The sequence below is a fragment of the Macaca mulatta genome, chromosome 6, assembly GCF_049350105.2.
Source record: "Macaca mulatta isolate MMU2019108-1 chromosome 6, T2T-MMU8v2.0, whole genome shotgun sequence".
In the NCBI taxonomy this organism is placed as follows: domain Eukaryota; kingdom Metazoa; phylum Chordata; class Mammalia; order Primates; family Cercopithecidae; genus Macaca; species Macaca mulatta.
In genome coordinates, this window is record NC_133411.1 from 88647406 (window position 1) to 88670808 (window position 23403).

At 42.9% G+C, this 23403-nt stretch overlaps 1 protein-coding gene and 1 long non-coding RNA gene across 4 annotated transcripts in view; both read left to right on the top strand.

The window, feature by feature from the left end:
* The window catches only part of ATP6AP1L (ATPase H+ transporting accessory protein 1 like), a 64874-nt gene extending 62541 nt beyond the window's left edge, over positions 1-2333 (top strand). For both annotated transcript variants that reach the window (XM_078004960.1, XM_078004961.1), the window contains exon 9: positions 2095-2333. In XM_078004960.1, the coding sequence (XP_077861086.1) occupies positions 2095-2181 (87 nt within the window). In that variant the 3' untranslated portion in view covers positions 2182-2333. The remainder of the gene's footprint in view (positions 1-2094) is intronic.
* Positions 2334-6207: 3874 nt separating this feature from the next.
* LOC106998826 (uncharacterized) overlaps positions 6208-23403 on the top strand; it is a 38136-nt gene continuing 20940 nt past the window's right edge. Inside the window, exons 1-5 of one of the 2 annotated variants that reach the window (XR_003730394.2) lie at positions 6208-13928; positions 14232-14284; positions 17177-17288; positions 19081-19771; positions 23086-23138. This is a non-coding gene — a long non-coding RNA (uncharacterized LOC106998826). The remainder of the gene's footprint in view (positions 13929-14231; positions 14285-17176; positions 17289-19080; positions 19772-23085; positions 23139-23403) is intronic. The other variant, XR_001445367.3, reaches the window with a different exon arrangement.

Here is a 23403-nt window from a genome sequence, read left to right on the forward strand (position 1 = left end):
AAAGGTGATCTGGTTGTTTATTATATTTGCTTGAGCCATTTTAGATCTCAAATTTGATATATTTTGAGGTCTCACTTTATTCAGTCCAATGCATTTGGTATTGTAGCCAGAGGCTTAGATCCCTATCCTGGGAGGAGGTAGGAGGACAGAGAGGACCAGGGGAAGGAGTCTGAGGGGTCAGTGCTTTTGTGTTCTTCCTGCCCACTCTGAGGTCCCCTACAAAGGAGCCTGGACAAGGGCCTGGGAGACGGCATACAATTGGACCTCATGGGTGATCTGTTGCATTGTTTGCACTCATTTGGTGAACTGAGCATGTGACTTGTCAGGAATATTTTTCTTCAGTGTTGTAGCATGTGCCCAGTAAGGGAAATTTAATCCATATGTGTCAAAGATTCACTTACACTTAAATCATTAAAGCATTGTTCCGAGTTTTTTGATGTCTAACAAGTCTTTTGGCTTTTTCCAAGCAGTTCTAAGTCCTTTGCCAAAGGCAAGCCTAATCCTGAGCACCAGAAAATTCAGGCTTTCTCCTTGAGTTGAAAACCCTTTCCTCTATCTCGGGGAAAAATTCCTCAGCCATTCAACATTTACCTGCCCCCATTTCTGAGTGACTCAGAGGAGCAGAGCTCTGGAGGGGGAGAATACGATACGGCCTGATTTACGCATCTGGCCCCGATCTGGGTCTGTTTTCGAACTTGGCAGGAGAGACAGGATGCATTTGACTTTCATCTACCTCTGCTTCACTGGAGACGTTGTGGGGCATGAACACCAGGCGTTTCTGAGCTCATGTGGTCTATGGATATGGAACGGAAGAAGCCTCTTTTCCCTGAAAGGACTTAGGACAAAATAGTAAAGAGCATCAATGCTCAGAGAAGAAGTATGGCATTTCTCTTCTTTCCAAGACAAGAGCTACTCATTCCCTGTTGGAGCTGCGTCTTACCAACAGCCTTTCATCCCTCACCTCACTAATAACTGCAGTTGCCTCAATTAGGGTTGGGGATGGGCCTAGGGCACTGTGGTGAGGCAGTGAAGGCTGCCTCTGGCGGGAACCTCTTTCAGTATCTCCCCTTCTTCTTCTTATTTTTTGGCACATTTTTTGTACTCCTACCCTTAGTAATCTTTTCTCAGAAACTGTCCCAGGTCCTTCCTGTCACTGAGGAAAAGAGGAGATAAATGAAATCCTGTGAAGTCGTTCCTGAGAACATGCTGCTTCTCCAGGACTGGTGACCACTGGATTATGTCTTTTTCATTTCTATGTCATTTCTGGTATAGTGCCTGGCCTACAGTTGGTGCTCAAGTAATATTTGCTGAATAAATGTGGTATCTTTATACACAAGAGAGTCATGCTAACTCCAAAAGGCTGAGCCCTTGATGGTGAAATTTCAGCTGCAGACCTACTCTCAACAAACATCCTGATCTTTCTGTATTTATTCTAGTGGTTTCATCCATTGAAACCCAGAATGCACATCAGAACATACACAACTAAATGGCAGCCCACGGGACAATGCTTTTGAGTGGATGTTTTTCTACTTCTCTCCAATCACCACAGAGAAGTCAAAGGTGATCCACCACTCAAGACAGAAGGGGGCTGACCCTTCTCTGCTGTTTGGCTTGGGCTTGTGTTGAGACAGTGCATGGCGCCATCACTTGCTTCCTGCAAGATTCTAGTTTCTTCTTTCTGTTGAAGTTCTTTCCTGTGTAATGTGAAGGCTAGACTAGTTCAGTTGTTCTCTGCGTTTCATCTTCTATATACTTTTTCTGAGGTTCTTCCAACTTTAGAAAGGATCGGGTTTCCAGTTATTTGGAAGAGGGACACAGTCAGATTATTTCTGGGTCTCCTTGCTGGTCTCTCAGCTACAGTTTTGAGAACTCATGTGAGCCAAATTGGTTTGTTTTATGTGGTAATTACTGGTAGCCTCCAACAGTTAGAAGGAAGTGGTAACTGGACCTCTCTTTCTTCACACCTTAGTCACCAGGTGTTACGTACCAGTGAAAGTAAGTCTCAGGCAGAATTCTAGTATATAATTGGATGTTTATTAGTAAGCAATCATGCAGTCTGCTCCAGTAAACTTGATGAAGTCTTTATCCTTTCAGGCACTTGGACTAGTACCCTGCATGAAAGTTCATTTCAAGGCAAACAGAACAATATTCTTGCAATGGGAGGAAAAGCTTCGAGTTTGAACAGGTAACAAAGTCCATCACGAAATGGTAGAAGGTGAGATGAGACCTGGAGTCTCACACTGAAGCTGAAAGTGGTGGAGATTTTTATACTTTGTTTGTGCAAAGGTTGAGGTGCCTGCGTACACTTTTCATTTGATCACATATCTGGAGCACTTCTTATTTTACCAATGAAAATTTATGTAACATCCTTTATGCTAAGCAATGTTCTGGTGCAGTTTTGGAAAGCAATCTTTAAAGCTGCTTACAGCAGGCTTCTCTGGGATAATTCTTGGTTAAGACGTTTCAAATGCTGATTGCCCTTTGGGAGTTCAGGTTAAGGTTCACACAGACATATATGGCCCTGTTTACACAAAAATATTCTTTTTTTTTTTTTTGGTGATGGAGTCTTGCTCTCTTGCCTAGGCTGGAGTGCAGTGGCACGATCTCGGCTCACTGCAAGCTCCACCTCCTGGGTTCATGCTATTCTCCTGCCTCAGCCTCCTGAGTATCTGGGACTACAGGCGCCCACCACCCCACCTGACTAATTTTTTTTTTTTTTTTGTACTTTTAGTAGAGACAGAGTTTCACTGTGTTAGCCAGAATGGTCTCAATCTCCTGACCTCGTAATCTACCCACCTTGGCCTCCCAAAGTGCTGGGCTCACAGGTGTGAGCCACCATGCCCGGCCCACACAAAAATATTCTTAAAGATACCATAATACAGTATTGAGAACTGATAGTCACTATGTTTCTATCAATAAAGATATGATTAGGGTCTTTCTATGTGTACATGAAGGACTGAAATATCAAACTAAAAACCATTTGTAAGAAATTGGAAAGATGGTTTTGCATGGTTTTTTATCTTAGCAACAAGCAATATACAAAATTATCTCAAGCATCTGCTGTTTATGTTTATTTTAAATAAAAAATTGAAATAATTTTTTTTAAAATAAAATGATTTATTGATATAATCAACTTATTATTTACTACATAGTTAACATCGGTATTTTTAAGTCTTAAAATATTTTTGAATCCGTTATTTTGATAGTTTCAAAAATTATGTAACATGACACCTTTGCGAAGTGATGTGTTTGTATAAGAAAATTCATTTTAGTCACAACAGGGGAATTATTCATCTAACTCAGTCAAGCACAACGCTTATATTTGTTAGCAATATAGTAATTGTATTCTCAGAAGATTGTTTTATTGTCATTTCATATTGAGATTTTAGATACAGAACTAATTGCTGTCATATCTTGCCAAAAATTAGACACATTTCCAAGCAATCTCCATTATTTATTCATAATTTGAGCATTTTTTCTAATATAAAAAGGTCTCCCTTTTATCAGCCACACATAAATTCTGACCCCAAAGTACACTGATGTATGGATGTGATGGTTAAATGTGGAGGCGGGACTACTGCTTCATTCATTCTGTAATTCTCCCTAAGTGCCTACTTGTTCCAGGCACTATGCTGAGCACAGAATTGAACGTGTGGGCATAGCAATAAACTGGCAGGTGTATCCAGCCAGCCTCGTGGAGCTACAAACATACCAAAGAGGAGGCGCACATTGGTGTAACGGGCCAGATGACAATCTTGTGTCTTCCCACTGAGTTCCATTGTAAGGTTTGGGGTTATCTTGTGAACTTTGTTTCCAGGGTATGTGTGTGTGCATGTGTGTGTGTGGTGCAGGGTGGTGGGGGAATGGGTAAAATATTACATTAATTAATTCTGTATGTAAAATAGTATATACATATGATAACATACACAAAGATAGGTGAAACAATCTTCTATGTGCTGGGCACTACGTAAGTCTCCGTGGCGAATCACACTCACTTTCTTAATTTTAATTGCTACTCAAATACTGATGGTTCCAAAGTATTAATATGGTTCTGATTTTTCCCCTAGAGATTCGGACTTGCATGTACAAATGGCAGCTGTCTCCACATGGCCATCCCTCAGGCACCTCAAATGCAAAGTGACCCAGGGAGTCCCATCTGGCCCATTTAGACCTGTGCGTCTCATTTTCTTTTCAGTTGACAGTGCATCAGTGCTGAGGCAGAAACGAGAGCCATTCTGGACTTTCCCCGCTCTTTCAGATCCACAGCCAATCCAGTATCAAGTCCTCCTGATTCTAGCTCCTCGATCCTTGCGGCCATCACCTTCTCTTTGTCTCTGTTATTTCTGCTGTCGTGTGAGCCCTCGTTGCAGATCACCCTGAGAATCAAAAGAACCCCCTGCGTGATCAGTTCCCTTCCATTTATCTGCCTCAAAGTCAAACTCCACACAACCCAGAGAATAACTTACTAAAGTCACAATCCAACTGGCCCTTCCTTATTGATATTCCTTCAATGGCTTCAAATCCACGATGGCATCACTTTTTCTTCTGTGGGTAGGGACCCATCACTGGGTTATGAAGTCAGGCTAGTCCTCTCTGACCAGAGTTTTAAAGAAAAAATCAAGTGGGATAAATTAGGATTGAATAGGCTAAAAAACAGATAATTCTTTTACTTTTTAATTTTTTTGTAGAGTTGGGGTCTCCCAAAGTTGCCCATGCTGGTCTCCAACTCCTGGCTTCAGGTGATCGTCCCACATCAGCCTCCCAAAGGGTTGGGATTACAGGCATGAGCCACCGTGCCCAGCTCAGATGATTCTTATGAGAGTAAGTAATGTTTGCAAAATTTTTGTTTCAGGTATGTGTGTGTTACTGGGTAGCTACGAAAAATGTATTTTCTTTTCAAACTAGGAATCCTGATTTTATTTTAAAAAGCTATTGATGTAAAGAGCTTCTCAAAATTTGCTACAGAAATACACTTAGAGACTGAGGAGGATAAATGTAATCCCCAGGGGACATGGGACATCTTGTTTATAAGTGAAAACATTTTCCTCTTTTATATTTACAGTTTACTAAAATTTTACATTCTGCTCACTAATAAACCTACATTTACCTTTTTATAAACAGAATTTTAAAAATTACTTATCTTTAAATATGTTTCTTCACTCTGAGGCTTTGCAAACTCCTGCCACACCACCCGAGGTCCTCCTTCCCCGGTCTCAAAGCCAGACCCAAGTGTTAATGGTCAAGCTGCTTAGCGCAGGTCACCCTGCTTTCTAGTGGCTGTCCCTGGCTACTCCACCAGGACACTCCTTTACCTGATACTTTGGGTTCCAGAAATACTCTTTGCATCTCTTTCTATTCCTCCATGACTCTTACCTTCTTTCTTTTGTCCTTGCTGCAGCTCCTGGATGAAATGTCCAGCTTCCTTTCCTTCTCCAGGCTAACTCTTCTTCCTGTGTCAGAGCCCTGCTGAGGAGTCAGTTTCCCTCCAGGAAACCTCACAACCCTCCACACTGCTGAGGGGACCATATATTTGCACCACCCTGCCCCAAGCTTGCATAGGCAAGATGATAAGGAACACAATTATGTTTTAAAAGTTCTGGTTGCTGGTGACCTGGCCTCAGCCAGGCACAATTTGACATTTATTTCCTGGCGTGCTACAGCAGCGGAATGTTATCTTGGGATATTGATTTGTGTTGTGCTTGTTGCATGTTCCATTTCCCCATTTAAGCAGGCGGCTGGCAAGACTTTGGAATCTTTACCTCGGGGACGATAATAGAAACTGCTCAAGTGGAATCTTCCTGCCTTTTGTCCAGTGACTGTGTTAATCGTCCTGAATGGGATGGAGAGGAAGGGGTGGGGCTGTGGATGGTACTTTTGTGGACAAACAAGAAGAGAAAAGAGAGACTCCTCAAAGGGGACAAGGGTAATAAAGCTTGGTACTGGGCAGGGCTCTGGGCCAGCAGAAAGACCTCAGAGATGGGACAGGGAGTGTTGGAGGGGGCTGGACCCTTTCACAAGGTTTCCAGCCTGGCCAGAGGCTCCTGATCCCCAAGAGAGGCCAGGAGATGGCAGAGGTGCTGGCCGTGACGGGATCCTGTGGGCCGGGACATTAGGTACTGCAGCAGAAATCAGATGGATGAAGAACACCTTCCTGATGTCCCAGCGCCCTATACGGCTCAGCCCCGGGAGGCAGGGAACTGCCTGTGATAGCATTTTCTGTGTGCTGGAATTGGACTCAAATTGATTTAAAGAAAATAGAAAGGCCGGGCGCCATGGCTCACGCCTGTAATCCCAGCACTTTGGGAGGCTGAGGCGGGTGGATCACCTGAGGTCAGGGGTTCGAGAACAGCCTGGCCAACATGCGAAACCCCATCGCTACTAAAAGTACAAAAATCAACTGGGTGTGGTGTGGGGCGCCTGTAGTCCCAGCTACTCGAGAGGCTGAGGCAGGAGAATTGCTTGAACCTGGGAGTCTGGAGGGTGCAGTGAGCCAAGATCATGCCACTGCACTCCAGCCTGGGTGAAAAAGTGAAATTTTGTCTCAAAAAAAAAAAAAAAAAGAAAAGAAAAAGTGGTTCTTCTTACCCACCTAGATTTGTGAGCTAATGTGGGCTAAGATTCACATCTGTTATATTATTGATTTTGGCTTTATAGTGAATATTTTGTTGTTGTTTTCGAATGGATAGCTGACATTTATATACATTAGCACCTTGTGTGCATAGACTCATTTAATTCCCAGAATTCTTACAAGGTTGGCCCTATTGTGATCTTTATTTTGCAAATGAGAGAATAATGATAGAAACAATCTGTCCTAATTTCCAGCTAATCAGTGGTGGAATCGGATTTAAACCCAGGCCAACTGGATGTGGAGTCCAATTCCTCCCCACTCCCTCCTCCCGCCTCCCTGTGCTGTGTTGCTGGTAGATGCTGCTTCTTTGAAGACCATGCTTCCATTTTCTTCACGGTGCTTAAGTCAGTGAAGGGCATCAGAGCTGATCAGCAAACATGGGTTGATTCTCTGGTTGTTGACCTCATAGGAATTTACTTTCCTGTGGAAGGAACCTGGCCCCTCCGCCCTGGATCTGCTGGCCCCTGTCTGGCCGAGAGGAGAGGGTGGTTACAGCTGAACTCTCTTCGGCGCTATGCTCCTTCTCCTCCACGCTTTCTGCTGCCCGCCCAGCCCTGGGAGGAACAGCTGGTCCCCTTCAAGCTGTCTGTGTGTCCTCCTATGGTTTTGGTCTTTCAGGCTCTGTGAGGAGTGACCGGGTCCTGGAACTCAGTGTGCCCCAGTCACACTTTACAGTGTGACACACTTTAGAGTGCGACTCCCAAGGGTGGTTGTGGAACGAGCCTCAGGGGACCCGCTGATGAACAGCAAAGACGCTGAGGGCTGGCGTGGCGACCGAGGGAACCCTCTAGACAAGTCCTGATTTTTGTTGGAAGACATTTAAAAGTCTCTTCCAGTGCAGAGAGACAAGGCCCCTGTGGGAGCCAAATTCCCTCTCAAGCTCACAGTTTTGTTTCCAGGAGAAGAGGTCACTTTCAGCTTTTATAACTTTAATTTGAAATTAAATGTGCCATTGGGACAGAAGCACTCTGTGCTGGGCTGTCTTCACAACAAGGGTGACAGTGTGAACTCTCACGGCGCTCCACACCAGGGCCTAGCCAGGGCGACAGAGTGGTGATTCATGCCATCTGGGGCCTGCCGTGCTGTGAACTCCAGGAGGAAGCTGCGTGACTGAGAGCTTTTGTAGCTCAGGGGCTGGAGGATGAAATCTGAACCATTTCTGTTCCCTTGTCTTGTTCTCATCTGAGCCCAGGCAGTGGAAGGAGCTGAGGTCTGGGAAACAGTCGAGCAGGCTGTTTCTGGCAGGCTCGGGCTAGCATCCCACAGGACCACGGGTCTCCTTCTGCTGTCCCTGTCAGGCTGACCCCAACCCGCCCAGTGTCAGCAATGTCAGAGCTCCTCTCAAATTCAGAGCAACTCCTCAAACATGAATAACCACAGGCTGAATGGGCCTTTCCCGGAAGATTTGACCTTGGCAGTCTGGGGTTTTGAATTTGGTGGTTTCTGAAAAGCACACATGCAGCTGCAGAGGAGGCGGTGGGTCTATGGCAGCTCCATGCTGAGCATCCGATCCTGCTGCCTGTGTGCTGCGGCCCGCTCCCGAGCCAAGAAGGAGAATTGTTCATAATAGGCTGTGTCTCTCCAAGAGTTGCTGGAGAGAACTAGCCATGCACTAGTCTTCTGGCCTTTGCTTTAAGTTTCGTATATGTTGAGTTGTACAAATCTACCTCCCCACCAAATGTCCTTAGAGGGTCAAAGACGGCCTTTGTTTCTTCATGATAATATTGCCTTTCTTTTTTTTTTTTTTCTTCTGTGACACGGTTTCATTCTGTCACCCAGGCTGGAGTGCAGTTGTGCAATCATGGCTCACCACAGCCTCAAACCCCTGGGCTCAGGTGATCCTCCCACCTCAGCCTCCCCAGTAGCTGGGACTACAGGGGTACACCACCAAGCCCTGGGTAATTTTTAAAATTTTTATAGAGACTGGGTTTTTCCATATTTCCCAGGCTGGTCTTGAATTCCTGGGCTCTAGTGATTCCTCTGACTTGGCCTCCCAAAGTGCTGGGATTACAGGCATGAGCCACCACACCCAGCTGCTTGTTAAGCTTGAGAATAGAGTTGCTGGCCGTCCTTCTGTAAGCTCTCAGTCTGTCTGCAGAGGCCAGCCTTAAGGTAACTGTTTCCACTGCTCAGATGGCCCCAAGCAGGGGGATCCCAGGTGTGATATTGGGTACATTGGTCATCCGTCTGCCTCCCACCTGGATGGAAACAGTCTGAGATACACACTTACCTACGTCCTCTTTCCCAGCATTGGACTTGAATGCTGCTATTGGTGCACATTTCTGCAGACGTGTCTCTGGCTCTCAGGATGCAGAATGTCGGTGGGTCCAGTGTGGGGGCTGCCAAAGGGGGTGTCATGTGCTCTGTGGATTTTTGTGTGATTGTAATGGTCCCAGCTGAAGTTCTCCTGCTTGTTGCAGTAAAACCTCTCTTCAGTGTCTGTTACCTTTCTCTATATTCTTGGTGAAGGAGAGAGATAGTCATAAGGGCCCTGAATGAGGTAAGAAGAGAAGATGCTGTTCTCTGCTTCCTCCCCGCCACCAGCATTCCTTCTGCCCTGTTTTTCCTGGCCAGCTCTACTCCGGGCAGTCCAAGCCTGTGAACCAGCCACACCCAGGATCTGTGCTGGAGCTCAGTCCCAGACTGTTCTGGAAGAGTCGCCCAGAGGAGCCGTGTGGTCTCCCATTCAGCAACAGAGTACGAGATGGTCTCTCTGAAGGGCAGAGGGTCTAAGCACTGCCCTCTTCCTAGCTTCTAAGGCTGAAATGCTGAATGATGCAATGAGAGGATTCCAGGGGAGAAAAGGAGCTGTACATGGGCTTGATTCTTCTCTCCCCAGCTGGTGGACACAGCACCAGAGGTGGAGCTGGAGGCCAGGCCCTCCACTGACCCACGTGTACTCCACTTTGCAGTTGTACCCCGGGACACACTTCTATCTCAAAGTGTTATGAATTCCAACCACTGGACTCTACCCTACTTCTGACATAATCTTCTTGGGTTGATAGTAGCCTCTCTCATTACTGAATACTTCTTCTTATGTGTAGCCCTGGTTAGTCATTTTCTTTTAACTTTTTGTTTAAAGAAAACCTGTAGATATGAGCTTTCTGTCAGAGATGATCTCTCCAGGCCTGAGTCTAAACTGTTGACCCTCTGTCAGAGAATGAGGGCTGGCTCTTGCATTTCAGGCGCTTTGACATTTACTGAGGGAAAGAAGGAGCCAAGTTCTCCTATGGCTCCTATGCTCATGGAGGGAGTGAGCATAAAGCACTGACCTGAGTGGAATGGCGGGTTGACTTGCCAGAGCCTGGAGATGATTACACTCTGTCAGCTTTGAGACAAGCTGTCCAATTTCCCCAAAACCAATTTGACAATTGTCGAGTGACCAATTTGCTGAATTAGAAGAATTTACTAATTTACCAAATTACGTATTTCTTTTATGCATTTCTAAAGACTTGAGCAATTGGCATGGGCTGGGTTGGCAGGGCCTGAAAGGGTTGGAGCAATGAGTCAGAAGCAATGGTCTCTGGGAACAACCCTGTAGGTGGCACCACTCTCCAGACTGAGAGGGGCACTGGGTGGATGGTGGAGAGTTAGGGGAGGCTTCGCTGCAGAGATCTGAGCCTTACTGACTCTTTGGTTCCTGTTTTTGAAGCAATCCTTATTTTTTATCATCTTTGTTTCTCAAAAGTCAGTCAGCTCACCACTGTGGATTCTTCCCTGACTTCCTGGCCGTACACACTTCCCATCCTCACACCGCCTGACTTGTTTGGCTCTTCTCTCTCTCTTTCTCCTCCTTCACTCTGGAGCAACACCAAAGCCCTCTCATGTCTTCCTGTGGAGCACTGGCAGAACAGCACAGCCCTCTCCTTACTGTTTTGTTCTTATGACCCTCAGACCTTCAGGGACTCACTTTCTCCCACAGCACTGTAGCCAAAAGAAAGATTTCTTTCCTAAGAGAGATTATGGTATCAGCTCTTCAAATACCATTAAATTTTTATTTTCTACACATAAATACATTCTTATGGTTTTGGAAAATGTATAAAACCAAAATTTTTGCAAACTCACTGTGATAGCCTTCATATATTAGGCATTCAATCAATGTTTCAGTGATTAACAAATGGGTGGTTTTTATAGTGAGCCTCACCCTGTTATAACCAAATACTTGTGTCAGAGAAACTAGCTTGCTTTTATATCAAGATCATGGCCCTGGATTTTGATAATGCCACAGAAATATTGTCAAGCGTTGTTCAGTCGGCTCTGCTCTTTCCAAGTTGAGGTGAGTGAGCTAAGGGAGCCAACCAAAGGAAGGGTTGGTTTCCTGCTCCTTTTTTCTCCTCCCCTTAACTCTTTGCTTAAAGAACTCTCTGAGGCCATAAACTACTAGGACACAACTGCCTATTCATTAGCCATTTATAACTAAGTTTCTGTTTATTTGTTGGACCAATAATTAATTGATAGGGTTATAGGAAATCCTATGCTCCTGTAACTGAGAAGACACTGTCTAAATGTGGATTCAGATTGAGGAGGTCCTTTGGGGTCTGTTGCTCCTATCATTGACCTGACCCACATGGAGTCTCAAATTCAGACCTCTCGGAAAAAGGAAGAAAGGCTCCATCCACAGTGGGGATTAAAAAAACCCAGAAACATCTATTCATGGTCTTGGAATTGAACCTTAAGGCAAAGCCGGATCTCAGATAAGATTGATAGATGATGAACTTGCAGTCCACACCCCATTCCTGTTGATATGCTCCACCTCTTTCTATTGCTGGGGTGTGATTACTTCAAAGCCAGGAAGAGCTGCAATCTAATTTTAGAGGAATGCCCTTCTTGTACACATTGGTGAGTATATATCTTAATATATGATGTATTTATCTATATAATTTTAGTAGTTGTATAAGAAAAATTGGGATAGGTAAACAAAAGGGAGCAGCTGAAAAGTCTATCTATAAAGGCTTCAGGTTAACATAGTCACTTATATTGCCTCTACCACAAATCTGTGGGGATGACTTTTATTTGTTGGGAAGGGTTGTCTTTGAATTTCCTGTAAAGTTTGGCATTTTAAATCTTTTTTTTTGACTCTTCTCCTGTGAAATATATATCTTGGAAACTTGGCTGTTTCTGTTTCCTGAGCTTCACAGTGAACCACAAAACCAGCAGTAACTGTAATCCACCTCTTAAAATGTAATCCCTTGGGACAGTCCATCTCAATGGCAGAAAAAGAAACACTGTCCTAGCAGAGTAAGGGTGAAGATAAGGAGAGCGATGACCTATTCCTGTACTTATCTGGGAGCACATGTAGGTATGAGTAACAGGATCAAGAGATGCCAAGGGTGAAGGGAGATGTAGGAGCCCATGGATTGCGTGAGGGAAATATGGATCCTGTGAAGGGCAAGCTGTTTTCTTTGTGTGGACGACCCAGATAAAGCAATGAAAAGGGATAATAAGGACACTAAGGACAAGAGCCTTCCAAGGCATTAAGGCAAATGAGATTGTAGCATGGATACAGAAGAGAAAGGAGAGAGAGAAAAAGTAGATGGAAAAGTAAATGACTCAAACCTTCCATTACTGAAAGTTCCAAATATTTCTTTAATGGCTATCACCAGATTGTAGGCCTTCATTTTTCACCGGTCAGCATTCCCTCGTCTTCTTTCTGTTCATAACAAAAGTGAGTTCCTCTTCTGACCACTAGAGGTCTCTAGAGAATCACAGATCAACCTTTGAAGCCTGATACCCTCTTGCTATCAACCACTCTAGGAGGTGGAAATGTTTATTTTTCCAACATGAATAGTCACATAGTCACAGGAGATCCAAGGCCTGAGACTTAAATTTCTAAAAATTAAAAAATGTATATAGCTGCCTACTCAACTTCAAGCTGCCTACTCAACTTCAAGCTGGCACTGACCATCATCCCTCAAATATGTCCCTTGCTATTTTGATGGTAGAAATTCTGCTATTACACAGAATAACAGCACTGCTTCTACTAAAAAGGCAAATGCTTTGGAAGCCTAATTTATACAATCATAATGAGTTATTTATACCATAGTATGAGTGACTCCGTTGGGCCTCTGCCATTGTGATTACGAAGGATGACAGATCAGGGTTGCTGGGGAGACGAGGAGGGCAATGAAAGAGGAGGTGAAGACAAATTTCATCTACTTCACACCATTGCAGCGGTCTGATCCCAGGTCCTCTTCCAACTTCCTCCCTCAGTAAGTGCTGTGGGTGTGTAACCCAACTCTGGGGTCAAGTGAACAAACTGCCCTCAGCTTCCTTAAGTCTTCCTGTTCAAGACAATGACTTCCAGACTTTCCTGGGACACTGACATTATCACCTCTGGAGTCCTTGATGTGACTCTCTTCCTGGTCACATGAACTGTAGCTATTTTGGGCGTGTCCAACGTGTTTGACAGTGCCGGTGATGACAAGTGTACATTTCAACATTCCATTATTTAGAACACACATGTAATTATTTGTAATGAATCACTGATGACATCTGGAGAACAATGAAGTCCTCTTTTAATGTTTGGACGATTAGCTATGGGAAAGGTTTACTTTGATGGTCTTTCATTGTTATCTCAAGAATTTTGGATATTATTTCCTGTTGCACTCTGGTGTACGTTAAGTGTTCCTACATTTATCCGTCCATCAAACATTTATTGAGAGTCTATTAATTTCCTCTTACACTGAAGGCTCTGTGAATATGAGGATGAATAGGAAGAATAGGGCAGGGTTCTCAAGAAGTTCATCAGTTGATAGAAGGGCAAGATATGTTGAGGCAGTTACAAAGTGCATGATAAATAGAGAAGTACAAAGTGCATTGGGACTAGGAAAAAAATTAAAAAAAACTTCTAGAAAAATAAAGTTCATTTTCTCAGCTTGTTTGAAAGCCATCATCTGTTGTTACTGTTTTTTTATCAGGGAACAGTAGTCTGATAATTCACCTTGATGCCTTTGGTACATTTTTCAATTGCTTTTAGCTCTTTTAAAAGGTGCTTGCCACAGGGTGGAAGGGTAGAGTGTATGGAAGGCAATGTGGCCAGAGCCTACTGGTATAACCCATTCCACAGGAGTGACCTCTCATCTGTTCAGAGGAAGACCAGCAGCCAGTAGGGTTGCCCGTGTTTTCACAGTGGATATCTTGGAGCTCCTGAGGTTGGTACTGCTGGGACACAGAATATTCCCTACTGAAGAGAATGTTATGAAGTGCCTATGTTCTTTACTTCTGCAATTTTCAAGGATTGTGCCCATCTCTCAGTAACCTAGCCTTCTTTTGAAGACTTGCTTACAAGACAGAAAATTAGGTGAGTGGCTGAGATTTAGAAGTGCATATCTACCAAGGGGGAAAGAATAAACTGTCTTTTGAGCAGAGGGGTGGGGCGAAAGATCATCACCTTCCTGGGTCCAGTATTCACGGGAGACCATCTCTTCTGCTGAGGATGGCTTCCTGTAATGTGCTGTGGGGTTTGTTTTGTTTCTGACCCAAAATAGTATTTGTATTCAGTTCTCTCAGTGGAGAGAGTGGGGAGAGCAAATTTCATTTCTTCATTGTGCAAAAGGACACATATATTTATAATGAACAACTCCATTTGGCTTTTTACTTTTAGGTGGACATAGACTTCAGTTGATGCCAGATCCTCCTTTTTCCTTGGAGAATCATGTTCGTACTTTCTTAAATTACATGTATCTATCATTCTGCATTTTCTTTACTCTGATACTCTTTTTGGAAACTTTGTTTTCAAACCTAGAAACCACAAAGTGAAACAACAGGGAACATACTCTTACAACTGGGGAGTCAACATGACAGACATGTTTGGATGTCTGTTACATAGCTTGCTGTAGACCCAACTATTAAATAACTGAACATGGCCAGGCATGGTGGCTCATGCCTGTAATCCCAGCACTTTGGGAGGCTGAGCCAGGCAGATCATGGGGTCAGGAGATCGAGACCCTCCTGGACAACATGGTGAAACCCTGTCTCTACTAAAAATACAAAAATTAGCTGAGCATGGTGGTGTATGCTGTAATCCCAGCTACTTGAGAGGCTGAGGCAGGAGAATCTCTTGAACCAGGGAGTTGGAGGTTGCAGTGAGCTGAGACCGTGCCACTGCACTCCAGCCTGGTGACAGAGCAAGACTCTGTCTCAAAAAAAAAAAAAAAAAGAACATATATGAAGACTATAAGTAGGAAACTTACCCACCAAGAATTAAAAAAGAATTAAAAGGCTTTCTGAATCCAAGCTCTAACTTATTTTCAAAGCACTAATGTAGGTTAGTTGACATTTGTCACATGCAAGATGTATTAGGCATTGTGAGATCAGATTATGGAGAATGTGGGAACCTGAGACTGACAGTTGCCAGGTGAGCATCTTCATGTTCCCTGAACAGAGGAAGGGATGTTGAGGTTGTCATGACATCACTCACAGAAGGCTCTTGCATCACTCTCCTCATCTCCCTTTCATTACTAGTAAGAATTAGAATCCCAGAGACCTTTGGTTTGCTTTTCTGCTTCTATGCTTCAGGAGACCTGGTACCATGTAGTCATTAAATGAATGCCCATAAGGCCCGAAGCCTGGAATTATATTTACATCCTCTCGACATATATTTACATAGGTTGCTATCATTATCTGTTTTTGATCACCCTAAAGGGGCTTTGGAAATACAAGTATTATACATCATCATCTTTGAAGAACAATATCTTTCTTTGATGTCTTTGAATTTGGAGGTCTTAGAACCAACTTAGAACCCATAGGTGAAAATTACAAAACCTAAGTGTGGGGTTAGGGGGAAGCTGGAGAACAGAACAATGCCATTGACAACTTGGTATTCCAAGAGCAGAGAAAGCTATTTCAGGATAGTTTTCTCATTTTGGACACCAAATGCCTGTCCAAGTTCTGGAAAATGTAGCTTAGGGGTTGTATGAGTGCTGGGTAGCTCTTGATCTGAAGTTCCTCATCCTGGCCTTTGATCTCCGCCTCCTCTACTGTAGCCAGGATGGACGGTAATGGAGTTGAGGTCAGATCAGCATTTGAAGTAATGCTGTTCTCACACTGTCCTCTGCTCAAGTTTACTCAGGTTCATTACAGGCATGGGGTTAGAGGGCCATTTGTCTTGGGCCTCAGATTGAAGAAGGGGCCTCAAAGCTGAACTTCTAAATCTTTCTCCAAAAGGTGGTGTGCATATGGTTATTAAAATTATTATTGGGACAAAAACACTTATTTGCTAAATGTAAATGTATGAAAAATACTGTAATTTTTGTAGCAGTATTTTAACACATTTAAAAAATATATTAGAAGTGTCCAATTGTGGAATTGACTCAAGATGTCCCTCAGCTTCTGAGAAGCTCAGAATTTACCCCCAAACATCAGCCAGTGTATGAGGTCCCTTGGACTTTTGTCCCATGCTAAATGACCCAGCTGATAGAGCCTAAGAACAGATTAGATTCACCACAGCTCCTGATCTTTGAGTATGTACTTCAAAGTGGGGTTTTTAACATCAGTTTTTAAACTTTGCTCTGCATGCTTGTAGGACACTAACATTTTTTGACTTATAAGAATTAATATTTTACCCATTGAAAAAGTACCCTGACTGGGCGACATTTCTAACTATTTAAATTGGGAGAAAAAGGCTGAAATGGCCAGAGTTCATGGAGAAAAAAGTGAAATAGGGTCTGCCAGTATCTGTTAGTACTCCATAGGAACAAAGCAGTGGAAATGAAACTCAGCGTTTGGGCTGTGCCTGTGTGCGTGTGTGCATGTGTGCGTGTGTGTGTTTGTGTGTGTCTTTGTGCAGTTGGCAGATCAACCCTAAACAGGCCTCGTGTGGCTGAGGCTTATGCATACACAAATCCAGGTGGTGGCCTCCAATTGCAAAAAAACTCTTTGTTTTGCCTTTCTCTGGGCAGAAAGTACTGCCAATAATATCTGAGTAATATCTGGGGCTCATTTCCATTTGGCTGTGGAGACTTAGGTCTCTAAAACTTTCCAAAAAAAATGTCCGACTGGGCCAGTAGGGAAAGCCATGACGCAATCTTAGTGGACTCATTTATGCTTTGATTGCCATTTCCTGTAGATATCCGTGTTTATACATTACGAGGCATGATGTGCTTCATCTTATTATGTACTATTATTTTAATTTTTCCAATGATAAAATAGTGCTTTTTTTGTAAAAAATTTGGAGAAATGTATCGTATACAGAAGCTTAAAGGAAGCATGTATAATCTCAGCAAGCAGTGTTATCTCATGCTGACTTAATTCTGAAAGGAATTTTAGTAATTTTTGTTAATTATTTGTTAATTCTATGCAGATCATTCCATTGAAAATAATAATGACAGAAACATCAGAGTTTTAGGTTTGATTATCAAAACCTGTTTACTGTGACCCAAAAATACAACAGGGACCTGTTGGGATGCATCTAAATTCCAAAGGTCATGTGGACACATTCTCAAATCTTTTGTTTTTGTTTTAAAATGACAGTGATGGTAAATATTTATTGTTGACTGTGTATCATTGCCCTACATTTTTTATGTAAATCAACTATTTTAATAATTACAGGAACCTTAAAGGAAAGTGCCATTGGTAGTAGAGTCCCATTTTACAGATGGAAAAATTGAGATGAAAGAGATTAAGTAACTTGGCCAAGGTTACAGGCTACTATGCAGTAGAGGTGAGTCAGCCCGTCTTCCAGAAACCCTGAGCATCTTCCCTTCTAAACTTGAAAGTGTTTAGTTTCTTCAACTAAGGGCATAACCGGGTCAGTCAGGATGTATTTGAGCACATGAAAGGGCAGCAAAACCCATCTCTCTACTTTGATTCCTGTAGAAACATGTCCCTTGTGTTAAGTGGTGACAAGCCGTGTGGGGGTTTTGCTCAGGCGACAGGCTGGAAATGCATGTGTGGCAGGCGGGCTTGTGAGATCACATCCGAAGCTGGCTGGATTCAGTTCAGTCCTTTGGACTGTTGATTCAGATGAGGGGGAGAAGAGGCGAACCCCTCTTCTTTGGCTTAGAAGATTACGGATCTGTAACTTCAAAAGCTGTTTGCAATTTTATATTCGCGTCTCGCTGCCAAGGTGCTTGTCTTATCTGCACTCTGTTGGCTGGGGCCGTTGTGAGTAAGCTGGGCGGTTTCCTCCTGCATTTGGAAGGAAGTTGCAGGGGCAAGAAGGGGGGTGGGTGGTGGAGAGGTGAGTGTGGCTGAGAGGATGACACCAGCGGAAACAAGGGAAATAGGCTGGGAGGAGGGCCAGACGCGCAGGGTGTGTGAGAGTGAACTCAGGGAGAGGAGAGGAAAGGCCCTTTCCTAGTGTGTGCTGATCTGGGAGGACGCACCATCTAAACAGGAAGAGCACAGATGGAGAGTCAGACAGACCTGCTTGGGGTTCTTGCTCGCTGGTTTTAAGGCTTTGTGACCTTGGTCAATTTACTAAACCTCTCTGGCCCACTTTCCTCTTCTGTACTGTTTACTGTATGGTCTGTTTTTTGCTAAGCTCAGGTGGTGATGTTGCCCTCAATACTCCATGCCCAGCTTGTTACAGAAGGAAGAATGCTGGTCTAGGAACAGGAGATCTGGGTGAATTTTCTGTCCTTATTCTTCATCAGCTCTCTGACCCTGGGCAAGACTAAGAACTTCTGTGACCCCCAGTTTCTCAGTCTGTAAAATGGGTATAATAACACATACCCTTTTAACTTCACAAGGTTTCTGGGAGGCTTAAAGAAGATCAGGTGTTTGAAAAGATTTTGTGAACCTAAAAGGATTATACGATGAGCTGTTCTAGATGCTGGGTGAAAGGTGCAACTGAACACACAATACTGGTGGACTACTGGGTTCTCACTCAGGGATGGCAGAAAGGTTTCAATTTGTGAGCCAGCTCTCATTGACTGGGAGTGGCTGCCTGGACCTCCATCTGGAGAAGGATCCTGAGCTTTGGCTGGGTTCTGTGGGAAAGAGTGCTGGTGTTGATTATTAATGTCTGTCATGGACAAAGGGGTAGGAAAAGTGGTTCTTGGATTGTGCATTTGCTCTTTCTGCTCCAGCCTAGTGATTTCTAAATTCAGTTGCTCATTTAGATTCTCCTGGTAAAAATGCCCCATCAGGCAGATTTCCCATTTCATAGGCCTGGATGAGACCTAGGGTAAAGGCAAGGAATCTTCATTTTTTAAAGAAAGCTTTCCTTGCTGGTTATTTTGATAGTTGTGCAGGTGTGGAGAGGTGGGGCAGGCATTGAGTCACATGGGAGCTCTGGATGAGTCTCATGGAGCTCTGAGCATTGGAAGAATGGAGCACAGAAGAGTTAAGCAACTTTTCTAGACATGGTCATAAGTTTAAAAAATGTGGATCAGGCCTGTGGTTTCTAGTAGGTTGCCTAACTCTTTCTTCATTAAACAAATGGGTTGTATTGTCTGTTTTGATGATTCTCCCACTGGCTTCAGGCCTGATCATTTTTCCTTGTGGTTCAGACAGCTGCTCCAAAAGGGTCAGATGCTGAGATCCATTGTCCACCCTGGCTCCTGCTCTGAATCGACATCAGTTTGCAACTAGTAGTTTCATAAATCAAGAAAAAGAAGAAAGGCAAATTAATGACTGTGTTAACTAGAGGGGCTCTGAAAATTCTGCTTTACATGTACTTATTTTGAATTTCGCTTTTATTATTATGAACTTTGAATTTCGCTTTTATTATAATGAACTTGCAAACACAGCATTGTAAAAGTATATGCACCTCCCAAAGATGCTGGGAAGCAGTTGATATTTCATCATTTGAGGATGTGCCTGCAAGTAGCAGAGGTGCAGGAGGAGACAAATAAAAGGGATGCCTGCATCCTATTTCCATGAATTTCTGTCCTCTGAGCTGAAAGACAATTGACAAGTTGGCTAATAAGACCTTGAAGAAAGAAGATACTTTAACCTTTAATTGAAAAATCCCCATTCCTTCTCATTCAAGAAGCAAAAGAAGAAACTATCATGATGGAAACTACATGATGACAAATGCTAGCATCAGTCATTTTGATCACAAGACGTGGACCAGCCCACCTTGGAGCTCACCATGGTGGTGGCCTGGTCCTCATGCAAGTTGTCATGGAGCTCTTGGAAATGGCTGTAGACTTTGCTGAGCAGGAGCAACTATGTCTCTGGTTCTTAAGGATTAAAAAGGTAAGGTTGCAGTTCTGGATGCTGGCATTACTTCAGGGCAACACACACACACACACACACACACACACACACACACACTCAGTAATGTAAGTCATCCTTTCTCTCGCATGGGGAGATGTGTACTTTTTTTTTTTCCTTCTTGAGATGAAGCCAGACTGAAGAAGAAAGAACAGAAAAAAATCACAGGCCCACAGCTTACATGTCATTCATACAGGCAGGACTCAGGGCCTCGGCTTCTGCCAAAAGAAAAGGACAGTCTGCACACTATTTCTTGATAATACATAACGATGTCTACAGCAGCAAATGCTTTTAACTCTGCCCCGTCTCTGCTCTATGAGCCTTGAAGGCATTGGAGTTTGAGACCTGTGAGTCAGACCTTTATCTGCCTATACTTTCTGAGAACTCATGTAAGAATGAAAACACACACACACACACACAAACACAAAAAGACAAACACCAAACACCAAAACATTCTGACGTGAAACTCTGGTGCACATTTCTCTGAGGCAGTACATCATTTTAAAGCTTTTAATTTCTAGAGTAAGGAGTACATTAGTTGTGCCAGATGAATATTCACATTCCAGATACTCCAGGATTTATGCTGATTCTAACTTTGAGGGTTACACTTTTGAGTTTAATTTTGTCTTGTTTTGAGCATGGGAGTGAGGGGAAATACAGGAGCGCACAAGTAGGCAAAAGGGCAGGCATGATTGATGGCCATAGAAAGTCCTGACAAATTTGTAGTCAATATTGTTTGTCTAGAGAGGCTTGTGTGACAAAAGAAGTGTCAGCAGCCACTGAAGTCTCATTCTTCAGGACCTGGCCTCTGAGTTAGAATAGGGGGCTTGAGTGAAATGTCTGTCATGCTTAATTGGAAAAATCACTCCAGATGAGTGAGAGAGGCTGACAGTTATGCATTACAGAGAGAATTTAGTGTGTCTTACAAGGTTGATACAGGCACCGAAAGTGACTGACTTTCGCTTTTCCCTATTAGGAAGGCCACTGGAAGGATAAAACCCAAGAAAAGAAGCCACTTCTTGCTTCAGATTCACAAGTGCTTGTAAAAGACTTCCACCTTCATTACTTTCATTGTCACTCTGGTCTTAACCTCAATTCCTTTTTTTTCCTAGGTTTTCATTCTGTCCTTGCTTTCTTAAATACCAGGGACAATTTCACTGGACATACAGTGGAGGAAGGGAAACCGTAGACTGTTACTCATTCTCTCTCTGTCTCGCTCTCTCTCTATCCCTTTTCTCTCTCTCTCTCTCTCTCTCTCTGTCTCTCTTTCTCTCTCTGAGTGTGAATGTTTGCCTGTCTTTGTGGAATTGGTCATGAACATTTCCAGCCATTGCTTCCAGTGCACAAAGGCTAAACTCACTTTGTCATTTGGTAATTTGTTTATCTGTCAGCATCTCTTACGCTGAAATGATGAGGCTTTGAGAGAGCTGTGGTTTCTCATCCAGGTGAGGTCTGAGAGCCTATGGTTCTATAAGGGCTAGAGAGTTTGAGAGGGGAGATGGATAATTCGTTCTCTGAGTCCCGGGAGCCCGCTGTTTCAGGGCTAGCACCACCAACATTTAGACGCATGGGTGCAATTTGGTCATGGGTCTCTTGAGTTTAATTTTCATCTTCCTGTTGTGTGTCTCAGCATTTTTCTCTGTAATTGCATCGATTTTTGAGAGGCTGAGGACAGCTGCTTTGGCTTGGAGCTTCTGAGCCTGTTTGGCCTCCAAGACTTCAGCCACCAAGTTGTTATACAGCAGTGCTTCCTTGGTGTTGTCCCTTGGTGATGTGTTGGGGTTGGTGGCATTTATGAAAAGGATGTGGCCTTCAAGACTGCGTAATTCCAAACTTGCATAATTCAGACCATATCCTGAATTCAGTTTTACAGTTCATTTGGCCTGCTAGCCTTAAAATTCTTTGATCCTCAGAAAGAATTTAAATTTGAGGCACTTATATTACTTCACATTTTGAGTGTGAAGAGACTATATGAATTTTTCATATTACACTATTCCGAATTTGTGTAAAATATGGCCACGTTAGAATATTCTATTGGGGTTTGTGACTGTTAACTGTCACAATTCTGAAAAGTATAATGTAATTCATGGAGCGAAGTATCCTAAATCCTATGCCTAGAAATGTGAGTCTAAGTCTTTTGTAAATGAGTGGGTAAGCTAACAAGACTTGGAAAGTATTTTGAGGTAAATGGTTAGGGATATTATTAATATCTTTATATGGTGCAGCCTGAAATGCCTCAGTAACAAATTCACTTCATTGAATTCAATAAAGATTTATTTAGTACCTACGAAGGGCCAGCCCAGCAGAATAGTAGACATTGGAGCTACCACAAGGATCAGGAATTGAAGTCAGTGAATTGAACTCGAGGACCCAAGAATGGTAAACTCAAGCCAGCCATGTGTGACCTTTGACACTGCAGAATGTATTTATCTTATTCTCTTACCTTTTAAACTTATTCTTTCATGAGGAAACATATAGCACTGCCAACTGAAGTGAGGAGAAAAGTAAAAGTATTTAAGACATTTTTTGAGAATGTCCAACGGCAGAATGGAAAGTCTCTATGAATTTTTTTGTTCAAGTTTTAAGCATAACACTTTTAATTTTCTCTGTTGAGGCTCCATGCCACTTCCTAGCTGTGTGTCTTTGAGCAAGTCATTTAACCTGATTGTGCCTTCATCTTCCCTTCTGTTAAAAATGAAGAAAATAAAAGTGACTATCATTAAGGGTTGTTTCAGGGATTGAGTTCACGTTTGTTAAACTCTCAGAACATCCTGACATATTCTCAATAAATGCTACACTACTTTCAATAAATAATATCTTTAAAAAATGTCCTCATCTATTTTTTTTTATTTTTTTACTTTTTGGTTTTAGTGTGTATGGTATGCTTATGCAATGGGATCTTTATCTGTGATATCGAAGTCTTTCAATGGCAGCTCAATTTTCATTGTCCGGAATGGCAGACATTCTGGTCATTGTCCAGAAAGTTTTAGAAGGTGGAATTTAATGTATTCTGAATACAGAACTCAATCCAGATATCAAATTGCCTTGGTGAGATTTACTTCTCTGGTTAAAGTATGATGCAGGTAAAGTTCCAATCCTGATTAATGCAGTTGTGGTCAAAGTTTAATTATATTTCGGAAATATAGTATTTAAGTGGCGTCTATCACTTAAATACTATGATAAATGCTGAGCCCCATGGTGGTATTGATGGACCTGAAAATATATGTTTTTTCAAGTGCTTTTACAAGTGAAAAAATGTAGCTAAAATGTTATTTCTCTATTCTATTTAAAATTAGGTTTCTTGGAAGAACGTTCATTTTCTGAAATAAACATCCTGTTGAGCCTGGTGGTATGTATAAATATGGATTCGCTAAATGTGGGTTTGCTTAAAAACAAGATATGCCCAATGAACTTTGCTTCCTTTTTTGATAGAGTGGGGAGACTGGTGGGGAGGGGAAATTCCACAGACAAAATGTGTCTGGATTTCAGGAAGACGTTTGATAGAGCCTCTTATGACGTCCTTGTGGGAAAGATGAAGGTATATGAGCAGGGTGACAGTGAAGCTAGGAGACTTTGTGGCCAGTTGGACAGGGATATGTGAAGGGCACTGAATT